Below are 18,879 nucleotides of genomic sequence, written 5' to 3' on the forward strand. Positions count from 1 at the left end.
ATTGTAGTAGTAGCATACACTTTTTAATATCAGTTATAGCAGTTATATGCAACTTGTATCAGCAACTCGACAAGGTGCAAACATTCTATTCTGATTAAACTATATCTTTTATATTTCCAGAAAAGCATTTATTCTTCATGAAACTTTTAAGTGACTTGAATGAATGAACACCAACTAAACAAGTGCAAATAACATGAAATTAGAATTAAGACGAGCTTCCTTTAATGATCGTATCAGACCCGTTATGCTGTATGCTGATATTGCAGAAGTAGTATTGATAACAGTAATAATGGTTAAGTTAAAATTGTCTTTAGTAAAGCCGTTATAGCAAAATCTGGAAAGAAATGTGAAAAGTACGCGAAATAATGAATAGTAAGGAAAGATGGACTCGTGTGTATGGGTGTGTGTGTGTGTGTGTGTGTGTGGTGGGGGGTGTGTGGGAGGGGACACGTTTGGGAGCAATAATGACTTGTGACTGTGTGGGAAAACAAGGGAGGAGCAAAACAGTGAACTTGAACGCAGCGCAGCCACACAGCGGAGTTTCCAAGGCTTTTCGTGTGTTGCGTTTACGACACTGCAGCGAGTTTGTGCGCAAAGCGGCGGAGCAACATTTCGAGCAGAAAGCCGAAAGGGAGCCGCTCACTCACTCAGTCTCCCCCTTTGCGAACTCTCTCTCCCCCTTCCTCTGCCTCACGTCCTGGCAGCGCGAAGAGGACAGAGAGGAGAAAGAGGAGAAAAGGAAGAGCCATGTTTTGCTTCATGTTCCTGCTCCTGCTGGTTCCACATGTGCTGTTCTCCTCGACGCGTAAGTACCCCCAAACTTTACACACTCAAGACGCCGACAGACAATCAGACAGACAGGAAGCTACTTTTCTAGCACGCTTGTGTGTGTTGGCTCAGACTTACACTAGATGGGGAGGTGCGCTTGTGCCACATTACTCGACAGTGTGTGTGTCACCTCCTGTGCGCAGCCTGGGTGCAGCTTTACCCTCCAAACTCAGGTCAGACCGCCCGAAGACTTCACTCACCCACTGGGTCTCAGGGCTCAGATCCTCCTCCAGCTGCTTCCACTTCCTTTAAAGTGAAGAAGAAAAGAGAGGAATGTTAAAGTTTGATTATTTACTGTGCAGATTTTCCACTTTATTTGTAATTAGACCGCTCACAAGGATTGATCAGAGCTGCACAAATGCAACAAGTTAAGTCGAATTTAAGCTTTTTTGTTACATTTCCTACCTGGACAAAGCAGCAGGGATCAGGTGTGTGTGTGCTCTGACAACTTAGGCAATAAAGAGAGCAGGTGAGAGGCTAATGAGGCCGATTGAACGACACAGGCTGATATCCCCAACTCATCCTCATCACGCAGAGATGTGTTACATTTCTACAGACGTGTTTGATGTTCAGGTATGTTTCCTCAGATTCCTCAGAAAGTTACGAGCTGATTCTCCTGAAACCTGGTGGGCAGGTTGAGTCGGGATCCATGGAAGAATCCTCAGGAATTCAGTCACTTTCTTTCACCGTTTTTCCAACATTTTGTCTTATTTCTTTCTGAAGAGATCTGAACAAAAAAAAAGTTTGGTCGCCTTGAACTGAGCTGCAGATCTGGAGGACATGAGGTCACATCTCAGAGTTCCTGTGAACCAAATGGAAGTCATATTGAACTATATCATCTGTGTGTGTGTGTGTGTGTGTGTGTGTGTGTGTGTGTGTGTGTGTTAGTAAGACGGATTTGTTGAGTGTGATGACTGTTTGAAGTGCGTCATTGAGACACGGCACGCCATAATTAGAGGATTATTCGGCCTTGGTGGAGGTATGCGCCCTGATGAGTGCCCTTCTAGTTATGAAAGCATGACCGCTTGTTTTTTTATGTCGATTTTAATCCCGCACAACATTTGTTTTGCAACTTTTCCTCTTTTTTTTTTAACGTCGGTGCATTTTCACTCCCATCAGATCCTCTTTAACCCCGTCAGGCCGTTGGAGCGGCGTATTGGCGTGGACCTTACAGCGCAGCACGGCTAATAAACCTCAACACGTCGATAACGCTCTGCAGAAAAGTTTTTCTCACAGGCATCAATCATAAAGCAAAGTTTAAACGAGTGGAAGAGGGCGAGAGGGATGGAAAAGCATTCAAGTGTTTTACTGACAAAACCAGGGTGACCTTTCTAAGTGATCCTTCTGAGGCGCCATAAATCCAATTCATTACCGGGTCATAAATATGTGCTGAGCTGCTGCTCTCTATTGTGGCTCAGTGCTGCTCCCCCTCCCTCCTCCTCCTCCTCCTCCTCCTCCTCGTATGAAAAACACAAAGTTTTCGTATGGTTGGCAAGAGATGATTTCTGTGTGGAAACCTGGCAGATTCATCTCACACTCCACTGGAGACGTGTTGTTCTCAGCACCGAGACCAATCGTTCCTCAGTGAACGTGAAGGTGAACTCCAGCTCCACTGATGATGATGATGATGATGATGACGGGGGTGAGGATGAGACACATGAATGGTGTCATCATGGTTTTAACTCCAATACATCCGCAGACTAGTTTGGAGCGTTTGAGACTTTGCTTCTTAAATTAAAACCTCATTGGAGTAACATGGACCCACAATCAAGCATCGCACAATAGTCTTGATTTGGATGTTGTGAGCAGATATGTAGCAGCGTCTACGGAGAGATGAGAGCCTGGGAATCAAAATGTGATGCATAAAGAACCGTTAGATCCCTGAGCGGAACAACAGAAACACCTTGTATGCATAAAGATGAACCCTGTGGCTCAAAACAACAAGTTAGTCATGTTGGTTAATCTGTCTGCCTGTTTCTGTCTCCGTTTCCCAGAGTTTGCGGTCATCTTCCCTCAGGACCCCGTCCTCCGCGTGGGCTCCAGCCTGACGGCCACGTGCACGCTGAGCCCCGAGCTGGGCCTGCACGCCGGCACGCTGTACTGGACCCTTAACGGCCACCGTCTGGCCGGCGCCACCTACGGGCTGGTGGGCCCCGACGTCCTGAGCGTCACCCTGCACCGCCTCAACGGCTCCCAGCAGCAGTCTGGGGACAACCTGGTCTGCCACGGAGCGGACGGACACGTGCTGGCCGGCTCCTGTCTCTACGTGGGCAGTAAGTGGCGGGTGTGTGTGCACGTTTGAAGGGAGACAATGACATGAAGCTGTGTATTCTAAAGTTAAAAACGACAGAGAAAGACCTGCAAATTAATGACTGTCTTATTTTATCTTATTGAGTATTGCTCGACTAAAGTGCCATTTTCTTACCTTGGGTCAAAGATAATTATCTAAAAGCGTTAATGTGAGATATTGGGGGTCGAACCTCTGCCGTGCCGTGTTTGTTTCTAATGTTGTTTGACTGCGGGAGAGGTTTGAGCTGACGGAGCGACGTGAGCACAGGTGCAGCTCATAAAACTAACGACCCCAAATTGAACGCAACCATTGTTGACGTTATTAATGTTACGAGTTCCAGCTGGGTTTGACAGGTCGCAAAACCAGTGTACCAGCGTGTAGAAATACAGAACATAGACTGACCTACTTTACCACAGGGTTGTTACCGCGGGAGTTTGTTGTATTTTTACTCTATTTGAACTATAGAAATGTTTTACTATAAGCAAATGCTTCTGTTTAAAGGTTCAAAGGACAGATTGTATCACGTCCGTCTGAGAGAAAAGAACAGTTTGACTCTACTTTTTCATTGGATTTGTCCGCAGTGCCGCCGGAAAAGCCCGTCAACTTAACGTGTTGGTCGCGCAACACCAAGGACCTGAGCTGCAGGTGGAGCCCGGGCGGGCGGGGCGAGACCTTCATCCGAACCAAATACACCCTCAAGTACAAATTGAGGTGAGAGCCCCCAGACCTGCTGCAGCTCACAGGTGATCACCTTAACCTCCTCCACCAACACTCAATGTACAGAACAAGTGTGTATGACCTGCCACGCTTAGCGCACCCACACAGTGAGCCCACGCTGATTTTGATTGTCACACACACACACATGTACACACACACACGCGCGAGAGGCCTTTTCTGAGGTCATTTTGCTCTTGGTTGTGTCTCCAGATGGTACGGCAGGGAGAAGGAGTGTGAGGATTACGGCTCGGGGAGGCAGCGTTACTCCTGCTACATCCCCCGCGACCTCGCCCTCTTCACCCCCTACGAGATCTGGGTGGAGGCGGCCAATCAGCTGGGCTCGGCCACCTCTGACATCATCACCCTGGACATCTTGGATGTAGGTGAGTGAACTCTGAAGCTTCCTCTCCTCTCTCCTTCCTCTCCTCTCTGTTGGTTGGTCTGTGTGTCTCCTGCATATGGCCAACACACTTTCCCGGGGGGAGAGGGGATTTATTTTTACGGTTGGCTCCTTCCAACCACCACTCTTACTGCATTACGGGTTCAAGCTGCAACTCTAAAAGATAAACTGTTTTGTTGTAAAAGTCGACCGCAGAGCCGAGACCTCGCGGTAATGACCTCACAGGTTTGAGAGTGAGAAATGTCGGCGATGACGTCGGCGTGATGGCAGGCGTCCCTCTGAATACTCGTCGCGTCGCCTCGTGACCTCCGGTGAACGCCACATTGTCTATCCAGGGTCGGCGTTCCTTTATCTCCATTCGTCCTCGCCGCCAATTGGAAGAAGCGTCGGCGGCAGTGAGGGAGTCGTCGTGTGCGGTTGCATCGGGATTTTTTTTGGCCGTGATTTTTCCCTTCTCGCTCGTGAACCAGTGAAGCGCGTCGCACGCCAGCAGCGAAGGCGGCGAGGGAACGTCCCGAGTGGAATGTTGCAAATGGGAAGCACTTTTACAAGACACTTTAATAAGATCCCCCTCCCCTCCCCCGCCTCTTGTGCCGCCGCCCGCTTATCGTTTGCCTCCGTCAGCTCCACCTAAGCACCTGGTTGCTCTGCAGAGGGGAGACGTGTGGACATGCTCAGGCTCAGCTCAGGCTCAGATTGAAGGCTCAGCCACTTTATTCTTCTATTGGAGGCACCAGATTGATTTAAATTATAAAGATTTGTATTGATATTTAAAAAAAATCTTTATTACAAACTTATGGCTAGTAAAAAAATATTCATTACAGATTTTAATATCCTGAAAGCAGAGATGGAATGTTAATGTAAAAAGTCACAGTGTTCAGAGGCTGATTATTTATGATTCATTTTATTTGATAGTTTTATTTGTTATGCAGAAAGTTAATTTAAATATCTTAGTAAAAAAAAAAGGGGTCACATTTCTAGAAAATTCTTGCTCCTAGAAAAAAATTATCTTTAAAAATCTGAAACTAATTTTAGACTTTATAAATTGTACGAAAATCTGAAATTAAGTTGATGGTAAATTTAAATTACATTTTTGATATTTAGTTGGATTCTAAAAGAGAAAAGAAAGTCAACCAACAAAGGAAATACATTAAATGTAATCATATTAAAATGTAATGTCATTTATTGATTTGATTGACGTGATCATGTTTTAAATTTGAGTCTCTCACACTCCAGTAAGAACAGATAAGCTTGTTTTCTGCACACTGGGCAGAAATATGTACTATTGATCCTCCAGTTGTGTCCTGTCATGTGAAGGACGTCTTACAATGCGGCTTTGTAGCTTCAATGAGAAACACACTTCAGCTTCTATAGTGCCTAGTTCTGTGTGAGAGTTGCACACACTCTCCTGCTGCTCTGTCTGCTGCTCGCACTGTAACCGAGACAGTGAATGTCCCTGTCCTTGTCTCTGTCCTTGTCCCTGTCCAGTGACCACAGACCCTCCTGCCAACGTGCAAGTGAGTCGCGTCGGGGAGCTCGACGACCAGCTGACGGTCCGCTGGGCCAGCCCCCCCGCCCTGAAGGACTTCCTGTTTCAGGCCAAGTATCAGATCCGTTACAGACTGGAGGACAGCAATGAATGGAAGGTGGAAACCCCACGTGTCCACACACACACACACACACACATCCACACGCACACACACACACACGTTCTCTGTGGCTCAGTGATTGATCCTCTAAATGATGAAGAGGATGTTACTCCTGCTGTATTTTCAGCCTCTTCCTCCTGGTTTCTGGGGGAAGAACTCTGTACTTGTGTGTGTAAAACTTGACTGCTTTTGATTTATGACGCGTCTGCTTTTTTTCTCCTAAAATCCAAACTTAGAGCTTTTGACAGTTTTATTCTTCTGGAATCTTTGATGTTTTCTGGCCACATCTGAACACTGAAATACTGTATTTCTGCTGTGTGTGTGTGTGTGTACAGATGTGGCATCAGGGAAGATCAGACAAATGGAGACAAGGATTTCAGCATTTCAGCCTAAAGCAGAGTGACACACAGTGTGTAATGTCTGTCCTTACCTTTTTCATTCGTCCTCTTCATCTTTTCCTCCTTTATTCCAGGTTGTGGACGATGTCGGGAACCAGACGTCCTGTCGCCTGGCAGGTCTGCGGCCCGGCACCGTCTATTTTGTCCAGGTGAGGTGCAACCCGGTGGGCATCTACGGCTCCAGGAAGGCCGGGATCTGGAGCGACTGGAGCCACCCGACTGCCGCCTCCACGCCCAGCAACGGTGAGTGTCCTGGGAAAAACTAAAGAACTAAAGAAGTAGTTTAGTACAGCTGGAGATAAGTTGACCTTTTCCGATAAAGACACGGGATTGATGTTTGCGTGCAAATGTTCGTAGGCGAGTTTCTTCAGGGACCGCAGAGACAAAATCTGCGGTGTGCTGAGAGGTTTGATGAACTTTGGCTTTCAAACCCTCCCCTCAGACTCTTGACCATTCTTTCCTCTCTAATAATCAACCTTTCATTGCCAATTAAAGCCAGAAAACCAACGGCCTTATCCCAGATTCAACATCCGCAACTACCAGATCCAAACCGCATGTGACCCGGGAGAAGCCAAACATCAATCGGCTCGATACCTTGATAGAGATCTCTCCAGCCAGGATTAGAAGGAGCTGCAGAGAGCCAGGGGGACGTCTGATAGATTTTTGTTGTTGGCTTCAAAGATTGATCAAGTTAAAACGCTGTGTGTCTGTCCGTGGCACACACAGGGCCTATAAAGCTTGAGTGGAAGCAGGTTTGGAACCACGAGGAGCAGATAATGAGTTACATAGGTTATGTGGTATTTACTCCCCAGAGGGAGGAAGTCGTTATCAGGCTCTGTTGTTTGCCATATAGGATTGATTGTGGCAGACTTTTGGCATTCAGTAGCTTTGTGCTCCGCCGGCAGCCAGGACGGCAGCCCGTCACTTTACTACAGCAAACGCCTGAACACTGGAGGTTACACCAGGTTTACTGTTTGTTAAAAGCTTTTATTCAAATTTTATTTTTTACTACAATAGATTAGTTGTTGATACTCTCATATTCCAATGAATAAATATATAAATGACAATTTAGGGCTCGGAAAGTTTGTTGCTTTTGAGTTTTGATTTTTAAAAAGTTGGAGGGAATAAATGTAACAAATAAATAAATTGATATTTTTAAATAGAAGACAATATTTTTTATTAATGTATGTGTTTTATGTATTCGTATTAAAAATGAATGATGTTTGAAGCTAATGTACTAAACTTTTTATATGAATTTGTAAAACGACCTGAACAATATAAGAATTAATTGTTCAGTAAGAAGACGTCATACTTTCTCTCCTCCTTGTAATCGTATCTCAGGCGTTTTCACTCAGCCAGTCTAAAGTGCTGTGTCATGTCAGTGATGTTTTTATTGTTAAGATGTTCAGGATCTTTGGTCGTGACTGTAAGTCATTTCAAAGTTTGATGTTCTTTAAAAAGTGCAGGGTCAGCAGCGTTCCTCTCTCGCAGCACGATGGGAGCAGCCTGCACATCAGCTGCACTCACCTTGTACCAGCCTGAGCGTAACCTTGACGGTCCCCTCTCCCTCTGTCTCTCCCTCTCCTTCCCCCTCCCCCCCTCTCAGAGCGCGTGCTGAGCGGCTCTTGTGACATCAAGCCCAACGAGCAGAACTCCACAGTGCGGCGGGAACTCAAGCAGTTCTTCGGTTGGGTCCGAAAGCACGCCTACGGCTGCAGCGGCATGTCCATCAAACTGTACGATCAGTGGAGGGTGTGGCTGCAGAAATCGCATATAACGCGCAACCAGGTAGGTAAGCAGAATCTCTCTCTCTCTTTACATAACCTCTGCTCACACACACACACACACACACGCACACACGCACACACGCACACACGCACTGAGCCGTTGCAACATCCATGTCCCGGGCTGTAAACACCCTGAGCTTCTGGCCCCGCCCTCGTCTTAAGTCTTGGTGTTGTGTCACGGAGTTATATGAGTTTTTCGGAACACTAAACAGGACAGATTGATCCTGATGCAGCTGCGTCTGTGATGTGTCAGTTGGTACTTAACGATCAGGTGAACACACAGTTTGGCCCCACAAGCACCGGCTTAAAAGTCGACGCGCTCACATGTTTGGTCCAAAGTCACGCACTCTGATTTTTATGGCATATTTTAACGACGTAGACTTATGATCTTCATCCGATGACCACAACAAAGAGAAATGAACATGTAAGCGTCATTAACGGCCCAGCGTAATGTCTTCCTTTTGTGTTTTGTTTTCTCTTGGCGTGACGAGCTCCTCCCGCAAAGTAACTGGGGCCAAATGGCGTGCAGAGCCACCGGGTCGTTGCCAGGTTTACGTGACTTTTGCGAGGAGTTCACATCCTTCCGCCCACATCCTCTGCTCAGTCCTTGAACCCTCGGATGCTTTTACTCTACCGGACTCAATTAGGTCGCTCGTCTCCCCACCGTCTTCGCTTTATAAGGGCGACGGCCCCGACGTGTCGCCTGAATAATGTCTTTGTTCAGTGGGCCTGACAGGTCGCCGCCTAAGGGATACACCCGGAGAATAAGAATGAGGCGACGCAAAGAATGGCAAGGAGGATGAGCGAGACTGGCACGCAGGAAGGGAGCAATTAGCGCGCTGGCGGTGATGTTTATGGATTAGGTGTTGTTGCTGTTGAGTCGCCCCAGTGTGAGCCGTCTGCTTTTGTCTTCCAGATTCTTCAAGACGATAATTCATAGCACAGCACGTCCCCTCAGCGCCACTGTGGTGTTTTAATCCAAGAACAGCATCGAGAAACACTGACAGATACTGGGCCCCCCCTCGCCCCACCCCGAGGGTCCCAGCTGCGCCAGAGGTCCAAAGCACCCCCCCTTCACCGCCCCCCCACCCCAGCCCGGCCCGGAGGATGTTTCGGTGTTTTTACAGGCTTAAGTTTAGTTTACAGGAACCCATGAGGAACAGAGACCAGAGCTGAAGTGAGACAATGCAGCGTTTTTTCTGCAACTCCGCCGGCCAGCCAGGATTAGAATAAAGCGGAGTCGTCCTTTGATCTGGTAGCCATGTCTGTTAGAGCCGGGACACACACACACACACACACACACATTTAGGTCCTCGCTAACTGCGTACAAAAGTTCAGTCTTTTTATGAACTTCAGTAAGATAAGAACGTCTTTGATGTTAAACCATACCAAAGCATTTTTCCAAGCATCTGAAAAAATAAATTGAAGTGCACTGACAGTAACATGAGGGAGCTGCTTAGTGTAAACGCACAAAACATGGCTATCTGCTGCGTCTCCAGGCCAAGACATATTTGGCAGTATAGTGTAAGTATTTTTATTTTTTTTTCTACAGCAATGGTTACCACACTTATATACTTTTGTAAAGCTTGCTGCCGTTTCTGCTGAACTCCTTCCCTTCATCGTTACAGGCAGGGAAAAGGTGGGAACAGCCTGGATTTCTGCTCGCTCAATCAGATCTTTACTCCTCAATCCGTTCAATCAGTCATAGGCCAGCTTTTTGTAGAGGAGTTTTTTTTAAAGAATTTCCCCAAATAAAACGGCTTCATTGTGCCAGCGATCCCGTCCTTAGCCACAGTCTTGACGTGGACTTGACCATCTTCCATTCTTTTCAAGCCATTCTGTTACCGATTAGATGCGGGCGTGTCGTAATCACTGCCGTCTGCCTGTCACAGCAATAACTCGGACAGTTGAAATCGTATTCGGACCAAAATTGGGCAGGTTGATTGAGGTGAGGAGGTCGCGGCCCTTCCACCATTTCTCTTCCTACGCTCAGCCTGATGGCAGCGCTGTAATAACTGATGTTCAACCTCCTCCCATCTGCATCCATTCACACAGGCCACATCCGTTTCCACCGCCGTTCGATGAGTAATTCACGCAGAAATCCAGTAAATTTCCGATTGTTCACTTTTCCTTGCAACTGTATCCACTTAAGCCATAATGGACAAACTTGCATTGCACTCATGTAAAGTCAGTGTGAAGTGAAACAGCCCTCAGTCTGACTCTATTAGTCTGAAATGACATCACTATAAATACACTCTGGGTAGCTTTGATTTATACCAAAGGCACAGAGAGTGAAGTAAAGCCTCCCGAGCTGTAACATGTATATAATGTCACATATCTGAGTAAACGATTTCAAGACATTTTTGATATTGCTTATATTTTTCTAACTGCATATTTAAGGAATCCCAGTTTTGTTGTAAGTTATATTCTTAACAGCCGTGTCTCTGTATTGTGCATTATTGTGTGTGTACAAGAGTGGAGGAACAAAACTCTTTAAGTCTTAATGTGTTTTTATTATTCAAAAATACACATGAATTATACAACAAACTTCTCCTGTTGTTGTTTCTTCTTCTTTTCATTTCTGAATATTTACATTGTCCACCACGAGCAGCAGTTTTTTTGTTTCTTCTCTGCTTTGCTGAGTCGTGCATACGAAGCAAAACGTGCCGACACTGCACAGAATGTAAACAGCCCCCCCGGGCCCGGTGAGACTGCAGCAGCAGCAGGGTGGAGCTGGAGGGCCGATCGATAACGGCAGCTGATGAGTCCGAGATGAAAGTAGCGGCGGAGCGGCTTCCATCCATCAGTCGGCCCCCGTCTCTCTCTGTCTTCTCCTCGCTCGCCCTGCGCTCATGCGAACAGGCAGGCAGGCAGGCGGCCGCACGCCTCCTGGGACGCGGCCGTCACTCGCACTCCTCCGAGTCGTATTTAAAGTCCTGCATGATCTCACTCAGAGCCTCTTTGTTCTTTATGACGCTGGACACACAGAGCACAGACAGAAGACACTTTTACTTCTTTAGGAACGCATTTCTCTGAAGATTTCAGTCACTTCCCTCTGACCGGCTGACTTTACAGCGATAAGATCAGACAGGGGGGTATATTAAATGTGAGGCGTTGACTTGAATGAGTGAGTGGATGGATGGAGTGAGGAGGTGGTGATGGCAGCTCTTACTCCTGCTTGATCTCCTGAATCTTTTCTTGACAGCCCTCGTCCTCGGGGTGATCCTGGGCCTGCTGCCTGGCCAGCTGCAGCTTGGCCGTCTGTTGAAACGGCACATCAGATAAGATTTATGCAAACCATTCATCAGCGCCGGCGAAACGGGACGAGCGCTGGGGTGACGGAAGCTGCCAGAAACGAAGTTAATATGGCAGGAGGCCGTAAAAAACCTCAGACTCAAACGCAATAGGGAAGAAAGGTTGGGACACGTCGCCCCTGAACCACCAGATAAGCAATATTTGGGACTGCTGAAACACTTGGGGAATAGGGTCGGAATAGTTTAACACCAGTGTGAGTGGCGGTGATGCAGCTGACAGACCGGCTGAGCCTGAGCAGCCCCTGACATGAAACAGGAGCAGATGCAAACTGGAGCAGCGGCGAAGTTTGCTGCCTGAATCTGAGCTCAATAAAACCAAAGATGACAGGAGACATTTTTCTTCCACAATTAACATAAGAACTCTGCCTCCCTCTGGCGGAGCTGAGGAACTGCATGCAAAGGAACGTCCTTCAGGTGATGTAATCAGAGTTTAGAATACCTTAAATTAAAGATAATTAACTCAAGGCAAATTCTTAAGTTCTTGAAACATTAAGATTTAAAAGGAAGTATTTGATTCTACTTTATTTCTTATAAGCGCATTTGCATTTTGTTTTTTAATTTGTTGGGTCATTCATTTTGAGTATATGACAAATACCTCCTTATGTCAATTTACTCATTTTGACCATTTGTAAGACTTATGTGGATATTTCATTATATTAATCTATTTCTTACTGGTTTCATACTGGTTTTTCCATATGGGATGTGTGAGCTGTATGTATATATCTGGTCTATGAAAGCATGTTAGAGTGTTTGGTACCAGTTCCAGTTTGTGCTTCTCTTTGCTCTGCAGCTTGTCCATGTGCTCAGACAGGTCAGGCCGGTCAAAGTCGCGGTGCAGCTTCTCCTTAATCTGCAGCACTTCTGTGGAGATGCCGCAGAACGCCTGGGTGATCTCATGGACCAGCTGCCTGTAGTGGTCAAAGTCATAGTGTGGCCCCGTCCTCAGGTAGGCCTCGTGTCCCCTGGAGCACACACAGCATCAAAACAACACCGTTAGACTCAGACTTTGTTATGTCCATGTGTCAGAAGTTAGCAGTGGTTTGGTTGTAAACTTACTCTTCAAAGAGCTGATACGTCTCCACTCGCTCTGCCTGAAGGTGGTAAAACCTCTGGATCAGGGTTTTAAAGTCTGTGGGCACCTGCAGGCAAGAATTTAAGGAGAAAAGATCCAATTAGAACGATTAAACAGAACATTTGAACCAATCACAGGGTTGGTTTAGCTCATTAGATGTTACATTTGTGTGTTTGTGTCGAGTCTCATCCTAGCAGAGTTCCTTCAATCGCCTCCAAACATTCCGGGGTCGTCACATTTGCATACGCTTTTAATTGCCTTTGTATTTAACGATAATGTCATCAATTATGATGTCACGGTTATCAGGAATATAACCACCCGAGCGAACACCTATTATGACATCATGCATCAAGCGAAAACCATTACAATTAATCATTAGCGCCAGGAAGAAGCGACCAACACAGAAGACAAGAGTGGTGAGGAGCAAGTTAACGCTGATTCATTCAGACATGGCAACATCGACATTAGCCGTTTTTACATAATATAAATTGTTAATAATAATTACTGCTACATTACACTGAGGGTTTGGTTAAATGCCTCCTCTGCTTTAATAAAAAATAAATAATAACAAAACTTGGCCACATGAGCCTGAAAATACAACTTGGGCTAACATAGTTGTCGTTAGCTTAGCACATGTTTGAGTGTCATTTTAAAGGTTCTGACACATTATTTGACTTATTCCCTGATATATAAATCACCAACTTACCATGGTTATCTCCGTGAAGCGCCTGTGCGGAGTTTCCACTGTTAAATGATGAGAGTTTGTTCTTTTATTAGGAGAATAACGTGTGGAGTTCCTGCTCTCTCTGATTCAGCATCCAGCGTGCCCGCCCATCCGGAAATGACGCAGCCCAATGGCTCTACAGGGATTTCAGAATAAAGGTGAACTGGAACAATGACTTCTACATTTCTCTTCTATATTAAACATAAAGAAATTGTAGCTTTGTAATAGTAGTATTATTATTAGTATTAAGATTTTGTATTCTTAAGTAGTTTTAATGTTTTAGGGTTGTCTTGGCTTAATGCAGCTATGGAATCTCTTAGTGCCATAAAGTCAAATAACAATGAGCACTTTTGGTTAATGCTTGTGCTAAGTCAAATATAAATAAGTCTTTCTTTAATGGTGATCCTCTATGACTGATGCATTACATCTATTCATATATCTTTGGATCATCTATTCTATCTATACCTGCCTTCCCTGCATGACTGTGGGGAGTGAGCCTATCTCAGTTATTGGGTGAGACATAGGGAGACACACAGAGAGAGAAACACTCAATACATTCTATATGGTAACCACCATGTCTCTCATGTTGCAGCACAGATCCATGAGAAACATCCTCGTATTTGAGCATACAACCCTCTTACACACTAATTAAATCTAATGCTGTTTTGTGCTACATCTGCCTCTGTGTGTATGACTAAGTTGCCACACAGAAACAGCACACTTCACACTAATTAAACACCAAATTCCAGCACTTTTATTTTGAAAACTGCCATAACATTGCTGGCACCCTGCTGACCGCCACTAACCAATCAAACCGTTACTCTTCACTAATGGAGCTCAGAATGAATCCACCTCTTCTAATTAAATCACAGAATACATCTTATTCCAATATTTAACCACAAAGCCTCAAGGGGTGTTTGTAAAAAAGCCATAAAGTATCTGACATAAACAAACAAACACAGAGTGTGGGGGGGACTCGACCCTGTGCCATGTGGAACCTGTTGCTTCCATATCTCGCAGCCCCATTAGAGGTAATTACATCTCATCCATGTGGGGTTTATCTGCGGTGTTTAGTCCGGATTAGGGAGCATTAAACCAACATGGAGGAAGGAGGTCGTAAAGCCTGTGGTCTGTACGCTGTGGCACTTCTCCCCCTCCTCCCCCTCCTCCTCCCCCCTCCACCCGCCCGCCGCTCATTGGTCCATTCAGCATCTTCAGCACCACGCAGGCTGGACAGCGACACAGAGCCATGCAGCTAAATGAGGATGATGCTCACCGAGCCTCTGTTTGGTTTGTGTCCCTTTTCTTTAAGATCGGAACCGCGTTCATGGTGAGTGTGTGACCGGCTGTCGTACCGCCAGCCTCGTTTCCCATAATCGTCGTCTCCTCGTTATGACCTCGAAGCACCCGCCGCCCGTGTCGTCTCGCCCACCCGGAGGAAGAAGAAGCAGTAGCAGCGATCGTCTCCCGTCACGGATGCACCGACTCCCAGGTTCCGCTCGCACCGCAGCCGGCTCTCCCTCCGCACCGGGCGGACAGGCATGACGGCTCAGCCCGCGAACTGTAAAGGTTACGAGCAGCAGCAGAAGCAGCAGCAGCAGCAGTGTCCCATATGCGAGGTGTCGCATCAACAAACACCGCCAACCGACCACCGGGCCCCCCTCCCGGCGCCTCGGTGCCCGCCGGTCCCCTTACGCCTCTTGTGACATGACAGCTCGGGGAAAGAAGACGCGGATCAAAGGTTCTACGGGTTTGGGGCAGAGGAACGGGGCAGGAGCAGCAGCAGGAGCAGCAGCAGGAGCAGGAGCAGCAGGAGCAGGCAGCGAGAGCCGCCGGGATCCCGGAGGAGAGCGAGGGACGGCGGAGTCGTCGGAAGCGGACAGAGCATTCCGTCCCAGCGGCGTGTGAATAATTGATGTGCTATTTTATTCCTCCGAGCAGGGCATTTCTCTGCTGGGTGGCACCCCGACAGAGAGGTCAGAGCGCAGGGTCAGGCGCGAAATAGCGCCCCCGGGACTGGCTGGGGCTCACTGCTGACAGAAAGGGATCCACCTAAACACGAATTCTGGTTCTCGACGGTGGAGGTCTTGCTGGTAATCGCGGTGTGTGTGAGTGTGGTGGCAGCAGCAGCAGCACCCACCTTTGCCTTAAAGGTCCATCTTGATGCACGGTCTCGTAGTGCTGATCCTCGCCAAGTCCAAGTCATCATCGTTCTTCCTCCCCGGGCCCGAGAGGCTCACCTGGCTGCTCCTGACCGTCACCTTTACCTGCACCGCCATGGGCTGCATCCAGAGTATCGCCTGTAACAAGTCACGCATCAAACGAGAGAACATCGTGGTGTACGACCTGGCCGCCACCATAGACCACTGCCCGACAATCATCGAGGAGAACTCGCCCATAGTGCTCCGGTACAAGACGCCCTACTTCAAAGCCTCGGCGCGGATTGTGATGCCTCCCATCCCGCGGAACGAGACGTGGGTGGTGGGCTGGATCCAGGCGTGCACACAGATGGAATTTTACAACACCTATGGAGACGTTGGCATGTGAGTTCACACACACACTTCACACACACTCCTGTCACCTGTCACTTGTGCTTGTGCTTGTGCTTGTGTGTGTGTGTGTGTGTGTGTGTGTGTGTGTGTGTGTGTGTGTGTGTGTGTGTGTGTGTGTAGACCACGGAGTGTGTGTATGTGTAGACCATGGAGTGTGTTGTTGATGTTTGTGCACAGCGGTGTGTCGGTGTGTCGGTGTGTGTGTGTGTGTGTGTGTGTGTGTGTGTGTGTGTGTGCGTATGTATACCATGGAGTGTGTTGTGGATGTTTGTGCACAGCAGTGTGTGTGTGTGTGTGTGTGTGTGTGTGTGTGTGTGTGTGTGTGTGTGTGTGTGTGTGTCTGTGTGTGTGTGTGTGTGTGTGTGTGTGTGTGTGTGTGTGTGTGTGTGTGTGTGTGTGTGTGTGTGTGTGTGTGTGTGTGTGTAGACCATGGAGTGTGTGTGTGTGTGTGTGTGGTTGCATATAGGGGACCACTGGTACACTCAGCAGGTTAACTGCTCGTCAGCCTCCTTCATTCAAACGCCCACCGACAGATTCTGTTCCTGTGACTTTGGCGCCTAAATAGAAAAAGCTGCTATTAGAGGAGCTAAACAACAGTTGTTGCTCTCACACTCAAATTGTGCCCACAGAGACATGTCCTCCCCCACACACACACACACAGGCAGGCACACACACACACACACACACACACACACACACACACACACACACACACACACACACACACACAGACACAGACACAGACACACACACACAGATAAAGGCATATGTGAGGGGGAGTTTAATCCCGCTGGGTTGAGGGTGTAGGCTGGCCGTGTGGGTGTCGGGGTGAGGATTGGGTTGAGAGGTGCTGTGTCATCAAGTCCAGAGATGAAAACAGATGGAAGGGGGGCCATTAGATGACAACAGTGTCAGGCACACAAAGAGATGATGATAATCCACTAACATACTGAACCGGCAGACAGCATTTATCTGCTGCTGCATGCTCATTGCCAGCCTGTGAGTGGAGTTCAGCTGTTAGTAGGATGTTTGATATCGCTATTTTGGCTGTTTAGGTAAAGAAGTTTGTGTTATACAGGAACTCAGTGTCCACATGTAAACAAATGGGTGATCCTCAACGTTTCAGATCAGTGAATTGGGTTCTTTACACTAAATTCTGGAGCCTCCATTGTTATCCAGCCAAAACAATGCAGAGATACAAGGTTTTAAAGCCCAATATCTGTGAGATTTGAAGTCTGCAAATAACAAGTCATTGTCCAAATAAGGAGGAACAGAAAGTTCAATATTTCCCTTTGAATGTATCTGGAGTAGAATCATAAAGGAGCACAGAATGTTTTAAAGTGCTGGAACATTTCCGTTACCTTGCTTCCATTTCCAGTGTTATTGTTCGTTTCCTCCTCCAGGTCGAGCTGGGAGCTACCTCATCTGCGTGAAGGCCTGGTGAGGGCCATCAGCGACTCGGACGGCGTGAGCTACCCCTGGTACGGGAACACAACGGAGACGGTCACCATCGTGGGCCCGACCTCCAAGCCGTCCCGCTTCATCGTGAGCATGAACGATAACTTCTACCCGAGCGTCACCTGGGCCGTGCCGGTCAGCGAATCCAACACGCCTCTACTGACAAACATCAAAAGGGACCAGAGCTTCACCACCTGGTTGGTGGCGCTCAACACCACGTCCCGGGAGAAGATCCTGCTCCACACCATCAAGTGGAGGATGCGGGTGGATATCGCGGTGGATCCGTCCCTGCCGCTGGGGTCCAGAGCCAGACTGGTGGGCCGTGTTCACCAGGACCAACCGAGGGTGCTGACTCGCATGGAGCCCATCCCTCTTAACGCCATGGGGCGGCCCAACGCCAACGACGCCCAGGTTCTGATGTGGAGGCCCAGGAGAGGCCCCCCGCTTGTTGTCATACCGCCAAAGTAGAACGTCGACAGTATCAGATTGGCGTTACATCATCGAATCATCGTGGTCGACGGCTGAAACAAGGACAGAGCAGAATGAGGCTTGTGTGAACTACTGGTTGAGAATAAATCCGAATAGCAACCTTTTTTTGCTTGACTTCTGTTATCAAATCTGGAGGGGGGGGGACAACTGCCTTAAATCCCCATCGCTGCCTTTGAAGATCCAAGAGTTTGTCAGTTTATCTGGCACAGCTGAGGGACTTTTAGCGACGTACGGTCAAGGTTCTATGTTTGAAACAACATCAATTGCTGGGACGTAACACAAACCTGTAGCAACTCAGGCCTGGAAACAAGCGATCGAGCCTAAAACACAGACCGACCCCCCCTCCCCAGCCCCTCCTCCCACCTTGTTTCCAAAAGGTTCTTCAGCCTTTAATGGCGATATGTAACACTGGCCTCTTCTGTGCTGTGCAACGACAAGTCAAAACACTGAAAAAAGATGGTACTGTAAACTCAAACTGAAACATTATCACTGGTATGCTGATGTGAGTGCGGGTGTGCAGGCATGTGTGTGTATGTGTTTGTGGTTTCGTGTGTTCTAGACCCGTCTAGGGCCTAAAAATGGAGCCCCCCAGGGTTTGGGTCCAGGCTTGCTGCTTTGTCACACCATTACTGCCTCACACAGACACCAGGGGCCTATTTTGTCAATACGATACAAGATAGCAACATTACAAAAAAAGTATTATTTTGCTTCGACATATCACGGGACGATTCCAGCTTCCAGCTTCCTGCTTGGATTTGTTTGCGACCCATTCGTTCACTGGGAGCTGCAGAGGAAGAAGAAACAAAAAAAAAACCCATCAGTTCAACCCCCGAGACGCAGAGCTTGGTTTCCTCTGCCTTTTTGAAAGCCATCGATGCCTGGATTAATAACGACCCTCTTGAGGAAAAACACAATTTCTCGTCTCCCCACGTCTCGGCTAATCTCATCAAAGCAAAGCAAGGTTACTGTATTTTACAAGGCATAAAAAAAATAGGTTTGTCCTCAGCCATGGCGAGGACAGACTGAGCTCTAAACCAGCCAGTATCAAGTATGTTGTTTTGAGAGTGATTGTACCTGAAAGTCAAGTGCTTTTTACTCTGAAGACGCAGAGATCGGTGCAGTATTTTTGCCGTTATGTTATTAGGAATCTATGGCGTTTATTAAACATGTCGACATTCTGCAATCATGATGAATCTGAGGA

At 47.4% G+C, this 18,879-nt stretch overlaps 3 protein-coding genes across 4 annotated transcripts; 2 read left to right on the forward strand and 1 right to left on the reverse strand.

The window, feature by feature from the left end:
- The first annotated feature begins 6 nt into the window (after nucleotides 1–6).
- On the forward strand, nucleotides 7–9,064 carry crlf1b (cytokine receptor-like factor 1b). The gene is made up of 8 exons (XM_076153485.1): nucleotides 7–805; nucleotides 2,823–3,101; nucleotides 3,700–3,829; nucleotides 4,046–4,218; nucleotides 5,724–5,881; nucleotides 6,357–6,525; nucleotides 7,889–8,070; nucleotides 8,986–9,064. Exons 1-8 carry the CDS (start codon nucleotides 748–750, stop codon nucleotides 9,007–9,009), a joined length of 1,173 nt encoding a protein of 390 aa, XP_076009600.1. The 5' UTR covers nucleotides 7–747; the 3' UTR covers nucleotides 9,010–9,064.
- A 71-nt stretch (nucleotides 9,065–9,135) lies between these two features.
- rex1bd (required for excision 1-B domain containing) lies at nucleotides 9,136–13,290 on the reverse strand. Of its 2 annotated transcripts, XM_076153483.1 has the most exons (5): nucleotides 13,162–13,290; nucleotides 12,440–12,522; nucleotides 12,141–12,345; nucleotides 11,242–11,330; nucleotides 10,370–11,045 (listed from the first exon to the last, which is right to left on the reverse strand). In XM_076153483.1, the coding sequence occupies exons 1-5, from the start codon at nucleotides 13,162–13,164 to the stop codon at nucleotides 10,973–10,975; spliced, it is 453 nt and encodes a 150-aa protein (XP_076009598.1). In that variant the 5' UTR covers nucleotides 13,165–13,290; the 3' UTR covers nucleotides 10,370–10,972. The 2 variants fall into 2 exon arrangements, with proteins under 2 accessions (XP_076009599.1, XP_076009598.1); XM_076153484.1 differs by lacking the exons at nucleotides 10,370–11,045; nucleotides 11,242–11,330 and adding an exon at nucleotides 9,136–9,334.
- Nucleotides 13,291–14,985: 1,695 nt separating this feature from the next.
- On the forward strand, nucleotides 14,986–17,657 carry fam78bb (family with sequence similarity 78 member Bb). Its single transcript, XM_076153417.1, has 2 exons — nucleotides 14,986–15,722; nucleotides 17,135–17,657. Exons 1-2 carry the CDS (start codon nucleotides 15,343–15,345, stop codon nucleotides 17,655–17,657), a joined length of 903 nt encoding a protein of 300 aa, XP_076009532.1. The 5' UTR covers nucleotides 14,986–15,342.
- The last annotated feature ends 1,222 nt before the right edge of the window (nucleotides 17,658–18,879 follow it).

This window comes from Genypterus blacodes, unplaced genomic scaffold, assembly GCF_046128005.1.
Source record: "Genypterus blacodes isolate CSIRO-AG114 ecotype Tasmania unplaced genomic scaffold, CSIRO-AGI_Gbla_v1 ptg000058l_1, whole genome shotgun sequence".
Classification (NCBI taxonomy): domain Eukaryota; kingdom Metazoa; phylum Chordata; class Actinopteri; order Ophidiiformes; family Ophidiidae; genus Genypterus; species Genypterus blacodes.

Coding starts and splice junctions, on each gene's coding strand:
- crlf1b (XM_076153485.1), top strand. CDS start 748: ATGTTTTGCTTCATGTTCCTGCTCCTGCTGGTTCCACATGTGCTGTTC. Junction 806..2,822: donor TGTGCTGTTCTCCTCGACGC/GTAAGTACCCCC, acceptor TCCGTTTCCCAG/AGTTTGCGGTCATCTTCCCT. Junction 4,219..5,723: donor CCTGGACATCTTGGATGTAG/GTGAGTGAACTC, acceptor GTCCCTGTCCAG/TGACCACAGACCCTCCTGCC.
- rex1bd (XM_076153483.1), bottom strand. Junction 12,346..12,439: donor ACGTATCAGCTCTTTGAAGA/GTAAGTTTACAA, acceptor TGTGTGCTCCAG/GGGACACGAGGCCTACCTGA. Junction 11,331..12,140: donor AGAAGCACAAACTGGAACTG/GTACCAAACACT, acceptor CCGTTTCAACAG/ACGGCCAAGCTGCAGCTGGC.
- fam78bb (XM_076153417.1), top strand. CDS start 15,343: ATGCACGGTCTCGTAGTGCTGATCCTCGCCAAGTCCAAGTCATCATCG. Junction 15,723..17,134: donor ACCTATGGAGACGTTGGCAT/GTGAGTTCACAC, acceptor TTCCTCCTCCAG/GTCGAGCTGGGAGCTACCTC.